Source organism: Hypanus sabinus, chromosome 25 (assembly GCF_030144855.1).
Source record: "Hypanus sabinus isolate sHypSab1 chromosome 25, sHypSab1.hap1, whole genome shotgun sequence".
In the NCBI taxonomy this organism is placed as follows: domain Eukaryota; kingdom Metazoa; phylum Chordata; class Chondrichthyes; order Myliobatiformes; family Dasyatidae; genus Hypanus; species Hypanus sabinus.
The window spans coordinates 16,936,518-16,954,020 of NC_082730.1; the positions used below are offsets into that span (position 1 = coordinate 16,936,518).

Genomic DNA, 17,503 nt, shown 5'->3' on the forward strand with positions numbered 1-17,503 from the left:
CTTAGAGTAGGTTAAAAGGTTGGCACAACATAGTGGGCTGAAGGGCCCATACTGTGCTGTAATGCTGTATAATAATTTGCTTGATTATTGCCTTCATTGAATTTTTTCATTTTATTGGCCCCCTGGTGGAGGACAGTAATTCGCGTACCTTTTCACTGTTGCGCAGAGGTTAAGAGACCCCGACAAAATTGCTCCGAATCCAAGCTTTGTTTAATGATTTATATCAAGTTAAATTTGGTAAGACACAGAGGAAATAATGAGCATGCTTTCTAACAATGCAGGTAAGATTCATTTAAACTACCTCAAATCAGAAAGATTACTGCCCCACAGTAATAATTCCTACTGCAACAAACAAGGTGTTGGAGGAACTCAACAGGTCGAGCATCCGTTGTGGGGGGGGGAAGGGGAGGATAGGAACTCTCTACGTTTCGGGACTAATCCTTACATCAGGACTAAGAGTGGTGAGAGACGACACAAAGAGGAGCTGGGAGACGAGAGCCAGACATTATGGGAGGAGAGCAGAAGGATCAAGGGTGATGGGCAGATTGAGCTGGAAGGGAGAAGGGGAGGGGTGGATTTGGGAGACAGAGGCAGGTGGACAATAGATGGATGCAGATGGATTCAAGTCAGAGGAGAGGAGGGCAAAGACTTGGGTGATAAGCAGGACCACAAAGGGCTATCAGTGCTGGAATCTGTTAAAAAAGGGAGGTGATAACAATATCTATCAATGGAGAGGTGTTGGCCGGATGAATCCTGCTGTTAGGCTCCTCATTTCTTCCCACCCTCCACTTCCCTCTTGCCATATCTTAACCCAAAGGAATTCCAGTTGTACGTGGAGACATCCTTCTCTCTCTTCCCCAGCATAGCTGGCTGCAATGGCAGCTTACGTGGAACGAACTGCTTTTTACACGGCTCCCTACTGAGCTCCGGGTGCTTTCTGAAGAGATGGTGAAGAGGTTTCTTGAGAATCTGCATCCATTTGAAACTCCTAGACTGACCATGACATGGAGATCCAGGCTCCTCGACAAACAGCTCAGAGTTCAAGTCTTTGAAGATACCTGCTGTAAATATATAAGAAAGGAGCCACAACTTAAAATTAGTTTCCATCAGGCATAGTTCAACTCAGATGTGTGAGGTGCTCATAGTTTTTCTCAGATGTCTCAAACTTTTTCCACCCTCTGCTTAAGTGGAGCAGAGTTTAATGTGCTCCTATATAGCACACCCATGCTCTTTTGACACATGGAGTAGATCTAATGAAGGTCGTTTTAATATTCGGAGAGGATCTTAAAGTCACTTCCTCCAGATATAAGGCACTGGTCAGTTTGAATGATTTGCAGTCTGGTGGTTCTGGGTTTAGACCCACTCCAAGCACAGTCCCAGAGCATAAGCGGAGAGCAAGTTTATAAATCCGACAGGAGCAAAGGATGTTGAGAATAGCAAAGGTGGAGCGCCATGTGAGGGGTGTGGGACAGATGGCAGAGAAGGAGTGCCAGGGCTGGGAGACACACTCAGCCCTGGAACACCAGGCAAGGTCATTAGATTCTAAACAATAAGTTCATTGATCATATCAGAATCAGGTGTATCATCACTCACATATGTCATGAAATTAGATTTTTTTGTGGCAGAAGTGCAGTGTAGTACATAACATTTCTACAATACTGTGCAAAAGTCTTAGGTGGCTAGAACTGTAGGTCCACGTAATTTATTTATTTGCAGCAGCAGTACATTGCCATAAATAAAAATACTCTAAATTACCATAAGAAATATATATATATATATATATATATATATATATAATTATCTGGATCTTATCTCACTGTGGGTTCCTGCTGTGTGAAATTATAATTGTGTACTTACACCACAGAGCCCTGTTAAAACAGAGCCACAGGTTTCTGGAGTTAGTCCCTTTGTCTGTCCCTCAAAACCTTTCCTATCCATGAACCTGTCCAAATGCCTCCTTAATGTTTTAATTCTAAGACCGTAGGCATAGTGGAAGTTAGGCCATTCAGCCCATTAAGTCTGTTCCACCATTCTGTCATAGCTGATTTATTATCCCTTTCAACCCCATTATACCACTCCCCCGGCAGCTCATTCCATATACTCATGACCTGTGAGAAAATGTTGCCCCTCAGGTTCCCTTTAAATCTTTCCCACTCACAAACCCATGCCCTCTGGTTTTAGACTTCTCTGTCTTGGGAAGGAGTCTGTGACTATCCACCTTACCTAAACCCCTCATGACTTTATAAATTGATTTGATTATATATCAGCCTCCTTCACTCCAGGGAAATAATCTCAGCCTATTCAGATTTTCCTGCAACCAATAATAAACAGAACTTCAGGATCTTAGGTGAGCTAAATTCAAAACTAAATCCCACAAACATCCATTAGTAAACACAGAAACATAGAAAATCTACAGAACAATACAGGCTCCCCAGCCCACAATGCTGTGTTGACCACGTACTTACTTTAGAGATTATCTAGGGTTACTCATAGTTCTCAATTTTTTTAAGCTAAATGTACCTATCCAGAAGTCCCTTAAAAGACCCGATCGTATCCGCCTCCACCACTGTCACCAGCAGCCTATTCCACGCACTCACCACTCTCTAGGTAAAAAACTTACCCCTGACATCTTCTCTGTGTCCTCTCCCAAGCACCTTAAAACTGTGCCCTCTCATGATAGCCATTTCAGCCTTGAGTAAAAGGATCTGACTTTCCACTCGATCAATGCCCCTCATCATCTTATACACTTTTAACAGGTCACCGCTCATCCTCTGTCGCTCCAAGGAGAAAAGAACAAGTTCACTCAACCTATTCTCATAAGGCATGCTCCCCAATCCAGGCAACATCCCTGTAAATCTCCTCTGCACCCTTTCTATAGTTTCCACATCCTTCCTGTAGTGAGGTGACCAGAATGAGCACAGTACTCCAAGTGGGGTCTGACCAGGGTCCTATTTAGCTGTAACATTACCTCTCAGCTCTTTAACTCAATTCTACGTTTGATGATGGCCAATGCACCATATGCCTTCTTAACCACAGAGTCAACCTGCGCAGCAGTTTTGAGTATCCTATGGACTCAGACCCCAAGATCCCTCTGATCTTCCACACTGCCAAGAGTCTTGTCATTAATACTATATTCTGCCATCATATTTGACCTACCAAAATGAACCACCTCACACTTTTTTCGTTTGAACTCCATCAGCCACTTCTCAGCCCAGTTTTGCATCCTATCAATGTCCCACTGTAGCCTCTGACAGCCCTCCACTCTATCCAGAGCACCCCCAACCTTTGTGTCATCAGCAAATTTACTAACCCATCTCTCCACTTCCTCATCCAGGTCATTTATAAAAATCATGAAGAGAAGGGGTCCCAGAATAGATCCCTGAGGCATACCACTGATCACCAACCTCCATGCAGAATATGACCCGTCTACAACCACTTCTGTGGGCAAGTCAGTTCTGGATCCACAAAGCAAGGTCCCCTTGGATCCCATGCCTCCTAACTTTTTCAATAAGCTTTGCATGGGGTACATTATCAAATACCTTGCTGAAATCCACATCTACTGCTCTATCTTCATCAGTGCATTTAGTCACATCCTCAAAAAATTCAGTCAGGCTTATAAGGCATGACCTGTCTTTGACAAAGCCATGCTGACTATTCCTAATCATATTATGTCTCTCCAATTGTTCATAAATCCTGCCTCTCAGGATCTTCTCCATCAGCTTACCAACCACTGAGGTAAGACTCACTAGTCTATAATTTCCTGGGCTATCTCTACTCGCTTTCTTCAATAAGGGAACAACATCCACAACCCTCTAATCCTCTGGAACCTCTCCCGTCCTCATTGAGGATGTGAAGATCATTGTCAGAGGATCACCAGTCTCCTCCCTCGCCTCCCACAATGTTATTAAAATTCAATTTTTCCAGTAGATTCATTCTTTACCTGACTCTTGTCTTTGAGATCTGCAGTGGGATGCAATCTTTGATAAAAGAACCGGTCTGGTCAGTTTGCAACAGCCTGCTTTAAACGTCTGGACTAACAATTATTTTGTTCTCTTTTATATTTGTATACTGGAAATGACATTAAAACATCTGGAATGGCTAGTCAATCTGGAAAGACTAAAGACCTATCTCAATAGCAGCTGGGTAGGACAATAAATGTCAGCCACCATAAGGACAACGTGCTCAGTTCTGGTTGCCTCACTATAGAAAGGATGTAGAAGTTTCAGGAAGGGTGCAAAGGAGATTTATCAGGATACTGCTTGGATTAGAGAAAATGTCTTATGAAGAAAGACTGAATAAGCTAGAGCAGAGAAGGATGAGAGGGGTTTAAGATGATAAGAGGCATAGAACAAGTGGACATTGCCACGTTTTTCCCAAGTTGGCAATGGCTAATAGGAGAGGGCATCATTTTAAGGTGATTGGAGAAAAGAATAAGGCAGATGTCACAGGTACTGTGGGTATTTTTCACAGAGACTGGTAAGTGTGTGGAATGCACTGCTGGGTGCGGTGGCAGAGTCAGATAAAGTAGGGACATTTAAGAGACACTTTGGCACATGGGTGAAAGAAAATGGAGGGCTATGTTAGGTGGAAAGGGTTAGATTGATCTTGGAGTAGGTTAAAATGTTGGCACAACATTGCGGGCCAAAAGGCCTGCACTCTGCTGTACTGTTTTATCTAATTCATGGCCCGGGGTTGAGGCTGAGCGAACACCAGAACCATCTGTCTGTTACCAAATTTGTCCAGTCACTTCCCCTGTCCCCCATAAACCTGTTAGCATTTAGACACCATCCACCTTCTCTAAACTCTGAAACACAAGTGTAAAAGGGCGAAAAACTGATGAAGAGAAAGTGAAGGAGATTTCTGGAGAAGAGAATAGCAGGTACACAGCACACTTTTATGAAGGTATTTGGATTTGCACCATTATTGCAGTGTACAATAATGAGAGAGTATATATATATATATTAAGTTCATATATGTAGTTATGTTCTTTCAATGTATGCCCAACACATAGTACAAGGGGTAGGACAGCACAGGGTCGATACTTAATCACTACACTGTTACAGGCAAACAGTACAGAGGCATGACTTAAGCCATAGTCCCTTGTCACATCGGTTGTGTTATACACACACACACACACACAGAGTCCTTTCCGGAGAAGGCAGGTGACCCATCCCAATATAGAGGTGGCCATGATGTGGAGGATCCCACTGGTGAGGAGGTATCCAACTGCAAGGCACGACTCAGAGCACACTGTTGAGTCTCAGTGAGTTGAATAGTGACCAACATATGGCTGCCTCAGTTGTCAGAGCCAATACTTAAAGAAGATCAGGTCTGCAGGGATAGGGTGTGGTAATTGTGTTCCTGATTACAGCTGGAGGCCTAGAGGAGAACTTTTGATCTATAGCATCAAATATCAAGCTTGCGGTGACTTGGTTTCCATGGAACTAATGCACATGGTTTGGTTGACGTTCCCAGCCTCCAATGTTCATCCAGGTCCTAACCACAGAGTCCTGACCTCACAATCTCTTATGACTTTGCACTTTATTAATTTCTTGCGTTTAACTTTCCCTGTAGCTTTTGCACTTAATTCTGCATTATTATTGTTTGGCCTTGTTCTTCCACATTGTACTGTGTAATGTTTTGACTGTATGAAGAGTAAGTAAGACAAACTTTTCAATGTACCTTTGTACATTTGACAGTAGAAAACCAATATCAATACCTCAATCTGCCTCATTAACGTGATCTGCCAATCCAAACTGCCCACTGCTTTGGGGTCAACACTAAACACCTAATACAGTTGATGCTTCCTCAGAGCTGGGTGATTACCATTTTGAGCTTGTTACAGTGAAAATTGTGCCTATCAAGTTAATCTGTCCACCTCACTTCTGTACACCGTACTCGACCTCAAAAGTCTCGTCCAAAACTGATGTACCTGCAGACAACCAGCCACGGATTCTCATGTCCTCGTCCTGGACTCTGTCCAAGGGAATTCCAAGTTGTCCATCAAAGAAGAGAATCAGTAGGAGCAGTTGGAGGGTCATCATGGCAGAGACCTTATAAGCTACAAAGATAGGAGAGAGTTACAATTGCTCAATGCTTCAAAAGAGATGACCATTTTCATTCAGAGATTCAGCATTTGGCTTTCGAGTTTCCTGTTTTACAGACCTAGAACAGAAGGATCTTTTCAACTCCCTTAGTAATCCCTATAATCATGCGGTATATTAAAGACGTTGTCAATCGCTGAAAGCTGAGTTAGAGTACTAGAAGATTAAATATAAATATTAGAAGATTAGATATAAATTTTTCAAGATTTAGGACTAGTTTTGAAATCACTATGGGAATAGCCTGGAGAATTAATCTGACTAAGCACACACGTTCTCATTTGTCACTGTTGACAGTTCGGCACACCGAGAGGAAATAATACTTTAATCCTGCAGGTCCAATGCTTTAGGTATACTTGGTCATACAAAAAAATCAGGAAGCTTGTCACATTAAATTGGAAGGTTTGATTTTTGATGTCAGATGTCAGGTACTCCCATTACTAACTTCTACTTGGGATCTTCAGGTCCTGGCCAGTACGATCTTTCTCCCTGTGAAAGAAATAGACAGAACCTACTAAGTGAATTCAGAAGTTCCTCCAAAACTTCCTTCAGTGATGATTGCGTCTAACGCAGAAATACCAAGCGCAGATTGACTAGAATTGTTGATGTAGGAGACAGAGACTTCAAAACAGATTGGTACATTAAACGGGATGTCCTACAGTAACAAATATCACATGGAAGTCATTGGACCTTTGGGGAAAGTAGCAAATGCATGCAGGATTCTTTTTCATTTATTCCAAAAAAAGCAATGGAATTGAAACTTTCATATTCTTTCAAGATTTCATATCTTTTCAAGATTAAAAAGTGCTTTACTGTCAATTAAGAATTGTGACAAAGGCAATATTGTAATGGCAATTATGCTCAACAATCTCTGACAGTTAACAATAATCAGAAAACCGCCTTAGAATGATTGATCTATGGATAAATACTAAGCAGGACTTGGGCTAATCCCCTTATTCTTTCAAAGGTTCAAAGGTCCAATTTAATGTCAGAGAAATGTGTACAATATACATCCTGAAATACTTTTTCTTCACAACCATCCACGAAAACAGAGTGCCCCAAAGAATGAATGACAGTTAAATGTTAGAACTCCAAAGTACCCTCCCCAGCTCCCCACTCCTGCACATAAGCAGCAGCAAGCAACAATCCCCCCTCCCCCATCAGCAAAAATAAAGCACACCCGCTACCAGCACTCAAACGTGAGCAAAGCAATAGCAAAGACACAGACTTCCAGCTACCCCAAAGACTATATTGTTCACCCAATAATTCGACGTGTTGCAGGCTGTCTCTCTCCTAATAAGGGAGAAAGAGGTGACTCCATCCCATTTTCCAGCAAGCGGGGAGGCATAACAAACAACTGGCTGGATTACGATGTTAAAAGTCCGATACATTACTTTTTCCGAGCTCTGTGCCTGGAGATCGCAAAGATCCCGGTCCTCAGGCACACAGAATTTCCGACTCCCCCAACGGCACACAGATCTCCTGTGGCGACACTGACCCTTGATTTGCCTGTCTCCAGTTACTCGAGATACTAGGCTTCTGAAACCATGCCGAAATCTTAGGCCGAGACCTTGGCATGCCGAATAGCAGCCGATTGTGGAACTCTTTCTCAAGTAATGCTTTGGGACTAGAGGGATATAATAGCCCTAAATTAAATTTTGGGATTAGCAGCCAGAGTTCTAAACTATTGTTCCAGGGACATAAGTTCAAAACCTGTCACGGTAAATGGAGAATTTAAATTTAACTAATTAAATAAAATCTGAAAATATGGTTCAAAAATCTAGATTCAGAAAAGGTAATCTTGGAACTCTTAGGTTATCAAAAAAAGAATCAATTGGATTCACAAATGTAAATCTGGCAGTCTCATCTGATTAATCCTATATACAAATTTGCCTATATACAAAAATACAACTGATGCACCATCAATAACTCTGAGATGTGAGTTAAGGTAGGCTTTTATTGGCTGGAAGAAAGCACAAGCAGCAAGTGACCACCACACAACATCCTGGAGACTGAGGAAGGGTCTGCGCCTCCAATCGCCTTTATACCGGGGTCCGTGGGAGGAGCCACGGTCCATGGGAGGAGCCACAGGAGCAGTCAGCGGGGGGGGGGGGGGCGGGGGGCGTGTCCAGACAGGTATACGTAGTTCACCACAACAACACTTCACACTCAGCAAGGAGACTGACCCTAAACTATCTTTGTTCTGGTGGCAAGAGGGATAGACAATATATGTCAGCATACCAGCAATGTCCACATCCTGTAAGTATATTTTAAAAGTCCTGAGAAAGGATAGAGATGGTATTCCTGAAAGTCAGATGAAGGCAACTAATAAAGAGCAGTACATACAAAATGCTGGGGGAACTCAGCAGGCCGGGCAGCATCTATGGAAAAGAGTAAACAGTCGAAGTTTCGGGCGGCGACCTGCTGTTGTTTAGATTTCCAGCACCTGCAGATTTTCTCTTGTTTGTAACTGGAAAAAGAGGCCGCTTTAAACTGAGCTTTAAAATTGAACAAAATTAGATAATGTGGCACATTGGATCAGCAAATTCGTGGGTGACACCAAGATTGGGGGTGTACTGGACAGTGAGGAAGGCTGTCATAACTCGCAGAGAGATCGGCCTCAGCCGGAAAAATAGGCTGAAAGATGGCAGATGGAATTTTATACAGACATGTGCGAAGTGTGGGACTTTGGTAGGACCAGTCAGGTTAGGTCTTACATAGTGAACGGTGGGGCACTGAGGAGTGCAGTAGAACAAAGGGAACTGGGAATAGAGGTTCATAATTCACTGGAAGTGGTGTCACAGGTAGATAGAGTTGTAAAGAAAGCACTTGGCACATTGGCCTTCATAAATACTGAGTACAGAAGATGGGACATTATACTGAAGTTGTATGAGATGTTCCTGAGGCCTAATTTGGAGTATTGTGTGCAGTTTTGAGGACCTCCCCACAGGAAGTATGTAATTACAATTAAAAGAGTACAGAGAAAAGTTACAAAGACGTTGCTGGGACTGGAGAAACTGAGTTATATGGAAAGATTGAATAGACTAAGACTTTATTCCCTGGAATGTAGAAAATTGAGGGGAGATTTGATGGATGTATACAAAATTATGAGGGGTATAGACAGGGCAACTGCTAGCAGGCTTTTTCCACTGGGGTCGAGTGGGACTACAACTAGAGGTCATGCGTTAAGGGTAAAAGGTGAAAAGTTTAAGGGGAACATGAGGGGAAAATGCTTCATTCAGAGGGTTGTGAGAGTGTGGAATGAGCTGTCAGCGCAAGTGGTGCACACAGGCTTGAATTCAACATTTAAAAGAAGTTTGGATAGGGATTTGGATGGCAGGTGTATGGAGGGCTATGGTCCCAATGCAGGCCAGTGGGAGTAGGCAGTTTAAATGGTTCAGCATGAACTAGATGGGCCAAAGGACCTGTTTCTGAGCTGTAATCTTCTATGACTCTATGGTTATAAAATTGCTCATTGTTGCCCAACCCCTTGCCTTTGCCACTGAGATTTAAGAGAAGCTGTTGGGTTTCTTTTTAAGCAAGAAGAAGCACAGGGTCTCTACAATGGTTTTAAATCTCCAGATCGAGGAACATGGTCGGTCACTGGTGTGTGTTGATCCCCAAGTGGTGACTCTTTGCCTTCAGATCCTGCCTGTATGTCGACCATCCTCCTAGGTTGCATGTTCTGGTGACGTATCTCTTCTTCCAGGGACACAGCCTTCCGGACAACACTCAACTTCCAGTGGCTAGAATCAGTCACGCTGTTTTGCGAAGTTCCCCATCTCTTACCAGGACCTTTTCAGAATCAGGGACATGGTGGCCTCCATTCTGAGCACTCCCGCATCACCAGAAGGAGATACTGCCACAGTGGCTAGGCAAAGGGATAGTCAGATAGCGGTGGAACAAGCTGGACACCACTGGGGCTGCTGGCCAATGCCTCCGGTCTTCCTGTCACAGTGAGTATGGAGACTGGCAATCTCGGGCGGGCTGACTCTCACTCAGCCAGTGTTGCTGATCGGACGCAGGCTCTGAACAGTTTCTCGTAAGCCAGTCCCACGCAGCGTGAGCTGTCTCTCATGGTTGCCCTTCCATGCTGCCCCATGAGACTCAGGGACACTTCCTAGATTGGCCTTTATTGCACGTTCTCCTCTTCTTTGGGCCCCATCTGCCGTGCCGGACGCATTGTTGAAATCTATTCCACTACCTGGTCATGTGAGAGGTCCCCAGTGCTGGTCTCACTGGAGAGCCGCTCTTCGCCTCTACGTAGGGAAACTAGAGTGGAGACTGCTGCACAGGGTAAATGCCACACAAAAGGTTTATAAGTTAGCTCATGGACTCCCACACCACCTGCCATTTCTGCAATCTCGCAGAGTCTCTTTTTGATGTATGTACCGAGGATGAGAGCTTACAGCCCCTGTTTGTGTGCCTGAAGGGGCCTGCCCTTCAGGCCCACACTCCTGATCCATAGAGACACAGTGCAGAAGGGCAGTGAGTCGGCTGAGAAGCCCCTTGCAGGTCTGCTCCTGGGCCTGGCTCTAGAGGCTTTTGATAGGTCCACGGAGTGTTCCGCCCAAGCCAACTGCCTGCCCCTCTCCTGAGGATATATTTGTGCCAGCCCCTCTTCTGAAGACACACTATATCCCAGTTTTCAAGGAGAGAGAGTGCACAGAGTCCACTGGCTCTCAGGAAGCTTTCCATGACCCGTGGACACTACAGGGCTAAAGTGCATCTGAGACAGGGATGGAAATAGTAATGATGCAGATTTTGCAAATATGAGAGGAGAACTGTATAAATAACATTAGAAGGTAGAATTAAAAAAGCAGTACAGTCTAGGAAAAGGCCCTTTGGCTCACAGAATTGTGTTGAACTAATGAAATTGGCAATCAAGTGCCCATGTCTGCCTACACAATAGAATAGGAGAGTTCTTTATTGTCATTGCTCAAGACAATGTCCATATCGTTCCCTTTCATGCACATTCATGTGCCTACGTAAGAGCTTGTTGAACACCCCATTGTATTTAACTTTACCACCACCTCAGGCCATCTATTCCAGGTATCCCCCACTCTCTGTAAAGAAAAACTTGTCCTACACCTCCTCTTTGAACTTAATCCCCTTTCACTGTCAAAGTATGACATTTCAGCCCTGGGAAAAAGGTACTGTTAATTAACATACTTTAATTAACAATATGCTATTTCATTAACAATAGTGTATTAACAATACATTAATTAACATAGTTTGAAAAAAGAAGAATATCTATGTAAAAACCCCACTTCTGCCTTTTCAGAGTTGATGGATTTATGGCACGTGGCTCAGAACTGAATGGGATGTGGACGATGAAAGTGTCGAGCAGTGGGGTCTCTGTGCTCCATTAATAACATGAAAGGCACTTACAAAGATCCTGTTAACCCGATGCCCACTGCCTCTTCTCCCCCGCTTTGAAATGATTGAAAGTACGTGCACTGTCCTACATTTTACGTAGAATCGGGGAGAGAGAGAGAGAGAGAGAGAGAGATCACAGTAATGATCTTCAGCCCACCATGCCTGTGCTGACCTTAATTCACCCACTTACAAAAATCCTGATTTTATTCTCCTAGCACTTGTGGTTAAAGAGCAGTACAGCACAGGAATAGGCCTTTGGCCCATCTAGTCAGTGGCTGCCTGTGTTTTTTTTGCCTAGTTCCATCTATCCTCCATACCACTCTCCCAACATCACAACTGAAATCATATTTACCACTTCCACTGGCAGAACATTCCACATTTACACCCTCTAGGCAAAGCACTTCCCCTTTAGATTCCCCTTAAATATTTCTCTTTTCACCCTAAACCTATAATCCCTAGTTCTAGACTCACCTGCCCTGAGTGGAAAAATGCATTCACCCTAACCATACCCCTCATAATTTGGTCTATTAGATCTCTCTTCATTCTCCTGAGGAAAAATACTAACATATTCAACCTATCCTCATAACTCAGGTATACAAGTCCTGGCAACGGCTGTGTAAATTTTTTCTGCACTCTTTCAAGTTATTGATGTCTTTCCTGTAGGTAGGTAGGCACACAATACCCCAAATTTGGCCTCACCAACAACTTGAATAACTTCAACATAATATCCCAAGTCCTGCATTCCATGCCCTAAAAGCTCGCTTTACAACCCTATCTAACTGTAATTCCACTTTTAAGGAATTATGAATCTGAATTCCCAGGTTCCTTTGTTTTATGGCGTATGCCAGTGCCCTCAGGGTCTGTGGAATTCAGTGCCATAGATGGCTATGGAGGCCAAGTCATTGGGATATTAAATGCAGAGGTTGATAGGTTCTTGATTCGTAAGATGGAATTAAAGCAGGAGAATGGATTGAGAGGGATAATAAATCAGCCATGATGGAGTAGTGGAGCAGACTCGATGGGCCACATGGCCTGGTTTGGCTCCTATGACTGACGGACCTATGGTCACCATTCACTGTATAAGTCTTCCTCCAAGGTACCCCCAATTCACCTACACTCGGGGGTAATACATGGAGAGGGAGTAAAACTCCAATCTGCATGTCTGTGAGATGAGGGAAGAAAGGAAGGCCACACCATCACAGAGAGAACATGTGAACTCTCCAGATAGAGCACCAGGACTGAACCCGGACCGAAGAAGCTCCACTAGCTGGCCTCTGTGAGATGGTATGGTACAGAATTGTAGCAATTAGTGCAATGCTGTTACAGAGCCAGCGACCCGGGTTCAATTCCAGCGTTGTCTGTGAGAAGTTTGTATGTTCTCCTCATGACCATGGCTGTTTCCTCCCGCATTTCAAAAGATGTATGGGTTAGCCAGTTAATTGGTCACTTTGAGTGTGCGGGCTCGTTGGGACAGAAGAACCTGTTACCAAGCTGTACCTCTATATAAAATAAAAATCCTACTTCATTTATCAATTGCACCCAGGCCATGTTCTCTTCCAGCTGCTCCCATTAGGAAGAAGGTACAGGAGCCTCAGTACTCATACCAGCAGGTTTCGTAACAGTTAATACCCCTCAACCATCAGGCTCTTGAACCAAAGGGGATAACTTCACACATCTTCATTTGCTCCATCACTGAACAGTCCCACAATCTATAGACCCACTTCCATAGACTCCTTATCTCATGTTCTCGATATTTATTGCTTACTTACTATTATTAATTCTTTCTCTTTTTATTTACACAGTTTGATGCTTTCTACACTCTGGTTGAACGCCCAAGTTGGGCAGCCTTTCATTGAAGCTATGGTTATTATTCTATTGATTTAATGAGTATGCCCACAAGAAAATGAATTTTAGAGTTGTATATGGTGACAGATGTCTACTTTGATAATAAATTTACTTCAAACTTTTCTTGTTGCATTTATTCCCTCACACCTTCAACCCCTCCTTCTCAACTATCTCTGATTGCTTCTGAGGCCCTGTTCAAACCAGCTCAGCCGAGTGGAAATAAACAGCGGTAGGAGCCCTTTGCCAATGGTAAAATGGTGAATGCAGCTTGAGTCAAAAATTCAAGAGGGAGACACAAGAGATGCCGCTGCTGGAATCTGATAGAGGAACTCAGCAGGTCGAGCAGCAAACATGGGGGGAAGGGAACTTCAGTGCTTCTGGTGGAGATCCTGCATCAAGATCAGCTCAGTGGGGACAAAAGACCATAAGACTACATGACATGTGAGCTGTATTTGGCCATTTGGCCCATTGAGTCTACTTCACCATTCAACCAATTTAACTCTCAACTCCATTCTCCTCACTTCTGCCTGTAACATTTGATACCCTTACTAATCAATAACCTATCAACCTCGGCTTTAAGTGTACGCAACGTCTTAGCATCCACAGCTGTCTGTGGCAATGAATTCCACAGATTCACAGAAACACTGCCAACCATTGTCCACCTATCCAGTTCCGTTGAACAGGAAAGAACAGGAAGTGCTAAAATTATCTTTTGCATTGGTTGTTAACACAACTGGCACACTTCCCTGTTTGTTTCAATGGGAAATGAGATGAACTACCCAGTTACTGGGTAGAAAATAAATGTCAGGTGCTCAGCCCAGCTTTATCTCAGTGTCCACAGTAATCGACCATAACCAGCTAACAGGGTACAAATGACCAGTCTTCCTGACTAGTGGTTGGTTCCATGCCACTACAAGGTCTGATCTTCTGGACAATTATTTCGTTTAAACAGTAGATTGAATTCCTTAGTTCTAAGCAAGGCTCATTCTCTGTCATGCAGTGCTCTCTCAAGGCTCTCCGAGGATCATGACCTTGGTGTGGTGAGTAAGTTCCTGAGATCCCGAGGGCAATTACACCTGGAGTTTACCCTTCTGGCACTTAGCTCATGGTGGGGTTGGTCATGGCGGTAAGGTCAAAGGGGAGGAAAGCATGGCAGGGCTTCTCTGACTCCAGGGAATGCTCTACCTCTGCTGTGTAGCCTTATCTGACGATCATCACCTTGGCATGGTGGAGAAGCTTGTGAGCTCCTAAGACCCTGAGAACGATGCGTCAAGATGGCGCCAGCGTGCAGCGCTCCCTCAGTCAACATCTTCCAGATAACTCATGAAAATATATTTTTTTACTTCTTTTACATCTGCTTTTCACCTTAAGTGTGTTTTTGGGACTGTTAGAACCCGTGATTTACAGTTTGTAGATCGTTTGAGTGATCCAGTGCTTTGCTGTCTTCGAGAAGATTCCAGGAAGCGAGTGTGTACTTGGGTGGCCTCGACGCGGAGAAACTCCAAGATGGGATGCGAGCTGATGTCCAACTCCATTTTGCCATTTAAAGCGTCCATTATTTGCCAATTGAAGTGTCGAAGAAGATTGAGACATCGAGGCGAATGCAGAAGGCGAGCGAGAGTTTCAGCGCCGATTGCCCGCCTTTTGAGTCTGTGAGCAGCCTATCACCGTGTGGCTCACTGTGGCAGGTGGGAAGGAATCTGTGAGCAGCCTATCACCGTGTGGCTCACTGTGGCAGGTGGGAGGGAGTCTGTGAGCAGCCTATCACCGTGTGGCTCACTGTGGCAGGTGGGAGGGAGTCTGTGAGCAGCCTATCACCGTGTGGCTCACTGTGGCAGGTGGGAGGGAGTCTGTGAGCAGCCTATCACCGTGTGGCTCACTGTGGCAGGCAGGTGGGCCTCTCAGCCCCGTGTGGTGTCCGCTTCTTTCAATGAATGTCAGTGATATCGGAGGACGGTATCGTAGTTCTGCGTTTATGGATTCAATTATTGCGTTTATAGACTCTGGAATTTTTCAAACTTATGGTTTTTATACTCTGTGTTTTCTTTTATCACCCATTCCTTTACCATTTTGATGTGCGAAGGGAGGGTGTTTGGGGGTTGAAGTTCTGTTCATGTTCTGCTGGGTTTTCTGTGGGGGAAGGGTTGCTTTTCAGGGGTCAATGTTCCTGTTCTGTTTTGTGCGGGGGCAGGAAGGTGGCTTTGGAGGAATTGCTGATCGGTATGCCATTTTTTTTGTGGGGGGTGGGGTGGGTTTGACGTTTCTCCCTGAACCACTTTCGTGTTCTTCCTTTCTTTCATTGCTATCTGGAGAAGATGAATTTCAGAATATGGATACATGCTTTGATAATAAATGAACCTTTGAACCTTTTCGGTAGGGTCACCTATGGTGGTATGGTCAAAGGAGAGGCTCCAGACAAAGAATGATCCAACCAAGCCCTCTGAGGTGGAGCTGGCAGAAGATGTTGACACATCACAATGGCCGTGAAGGCGGAGGAAGGCTGCAGCAGTGAAGTGTCCCCAGTCATCTTGCACTCCACTCCACTGGACCCTGGTCACGGATCATGTGGTGCTTACCAGTGCATCGGCCTCCCCTCGTTAAGCAAGGTCACGTTCTCCATTTATGTGGATCCTAGACCAGTCTTTACGGCCACCTGAAGGTGCAAACCCTTAGGAGAAGATCATACTCGACCTGAGTGAGTACACTACTACTGCTCTCTCCAGAGGTGTGAGGGGGGCTAGCCTTGCAATGAGTGCACTAAGTCTATCATGGTCAATGGCTCTGCCAGCTAATACAGGATGGGACTAAGAAGCCAATAGATTTGGGTCTGCCGGTCACTACAGTCAGTGTAGAGAGCACCCTACACTGTTGTCACATGAGTGAATGTGGAAGGAAGCCCTACAGCTCAACTCAAGAAAGGTGCCATGCAATCCCCTCTTGGTCCTTATTCCAAAGTCTGACATCAATGAGAAGTTAAAATCTGTGGACACCTGGCGTACTATCACCAATGGCTCAATACTTCTTTGATATTGGCCAAGCACTGATGGGCATGCTTGTCCTAAACTGTCGTCAGAAAGGATTCATTCCTGATACCCTGGGCCCTAATGAGAATGTTGATATTTTAAGCAATTATAAAAGAATGAGAGGAACCATGAATACGAGCTTTTGTTTTTATTGACTGGGCCTATGCATTTGACTCTGCTGGCCACAGGCTTATTGTTGAAGACTTGGATCCTCACCACCTCTGAACGGACGGCCAATTAAACCATTTTGTTTCACTTAGTGCATTTTACCTGACGTCTTTCCTGCACCACCGGTGTACTCCAGAAAACTCGAGCCTGCCTTCTAAATGATGAAAGAAACATGACATTTAAAGGAGATGATTCCTAAATGATGCATGGGCACTGACTGTGCTCTATCATTTGTAAAGGTCAGTCTCCAGCTATGGAATCTTTATTTCAGCAATGATTGAAGCTTGAGTGTTAAAATGAATAGAAACTCAGAAAGTCCAATGAGGAAAGGTTGAGCGAGCTGGGGTTTTTCTCTCTGGATGATTGGTGACCTGACAGAGGTGTACAAGATGACAAGGGGCACTAATCAACCGGATAGTGCTGTGAAGTTAGAATACTATGCTAAAGATGAAGTCAAGTTTATTGGCATTTGCACAAGCGTACACACGTACAGGTGCATTGGAAAACTAACTTATACAATAACTTCACAGGCACAGATTCATATAAACAGCTTTTGCAAGAGGAAACATACCAAACATAAATTATATACAATTTCTACATGAACAAAAACACAGTTAGAACCAAAGAAGACAAAGTCCATTTTAGTGTAAAGTAATCAAAGTTGTCACAGTGTTATTAAACTTTAGCGATTACCGTTTTGCAGGTTGGTTCAAGAACCGAATGTCTGAAGGGAAGTATTCCCAACCTGGCAGTGTGGGACCTCAGGCTTCTCCACCTCCTGCCCAATGGTAGATGGCATGGCTCAGGCGGTGGAGAGCTTTGATGATGGATGTTGCTTTCTTGAGGCAGCACCTCCTATACATACCACCAATGATGTGGACAGATGTGTCCATGAAGTATTGGATATCCAGTAAGTTGGCGGCTTGTAAACACACGGGAGACTACTGGGTGGTCAACTGAAGGTGCATTTTTCTTTGTTAAGTGTAG

The 17,503-nt window shown here is 44.2% G+C and overlaps 1 protein-coding gene and 1 long non-coding RNA gene across 2 annotated transcripts; one reads left to right on the forward strand and one right to left on the reverse strand.

Annotated features, from left to right (window-relative positions):
• Window positions 1–233: 233 nt before the first annotated feature.
• LOC132381050 (uncharacterized) lies at window positions 234–14,951 on the reverse strand. The gene is made up of 4 exons (XM_059950174.1): window positions 14,691–14,951; window positions 6,547–6,590; window positions 5,933–6,061; window positions 234–1,061 (listed from the first exon to the last, which is right to left on the reverse strand). The coding sequence occupies exons 1-4, from the start codon at window positions 14,879–14,881 to the stop codon at window positions 769–771; spliced, it is 657 nt and encodes a 218-aa protein (XP_059806157.1). The 5' UTR covers window positions 14,882–14,951; the 3' UTR covers window positions 234–768.
• A 261-nt stretch (window positions 14,952–15,212) lies between these two features.
• LOC132381052 (uncharacterized) lies at window positions 15,213–16,481 on the forward strand. Its single transcript, XR_009507905.1, has 2 exons — window positions 15,213–15,281; window positions 15,703–16,481. It is a non-coding gene; the product is annotated as an uncharacterized LOC132381052 (long non-coding RNA).
• Window positions 16,482–17,503: the final 1,022 nt, after the last annotated feature.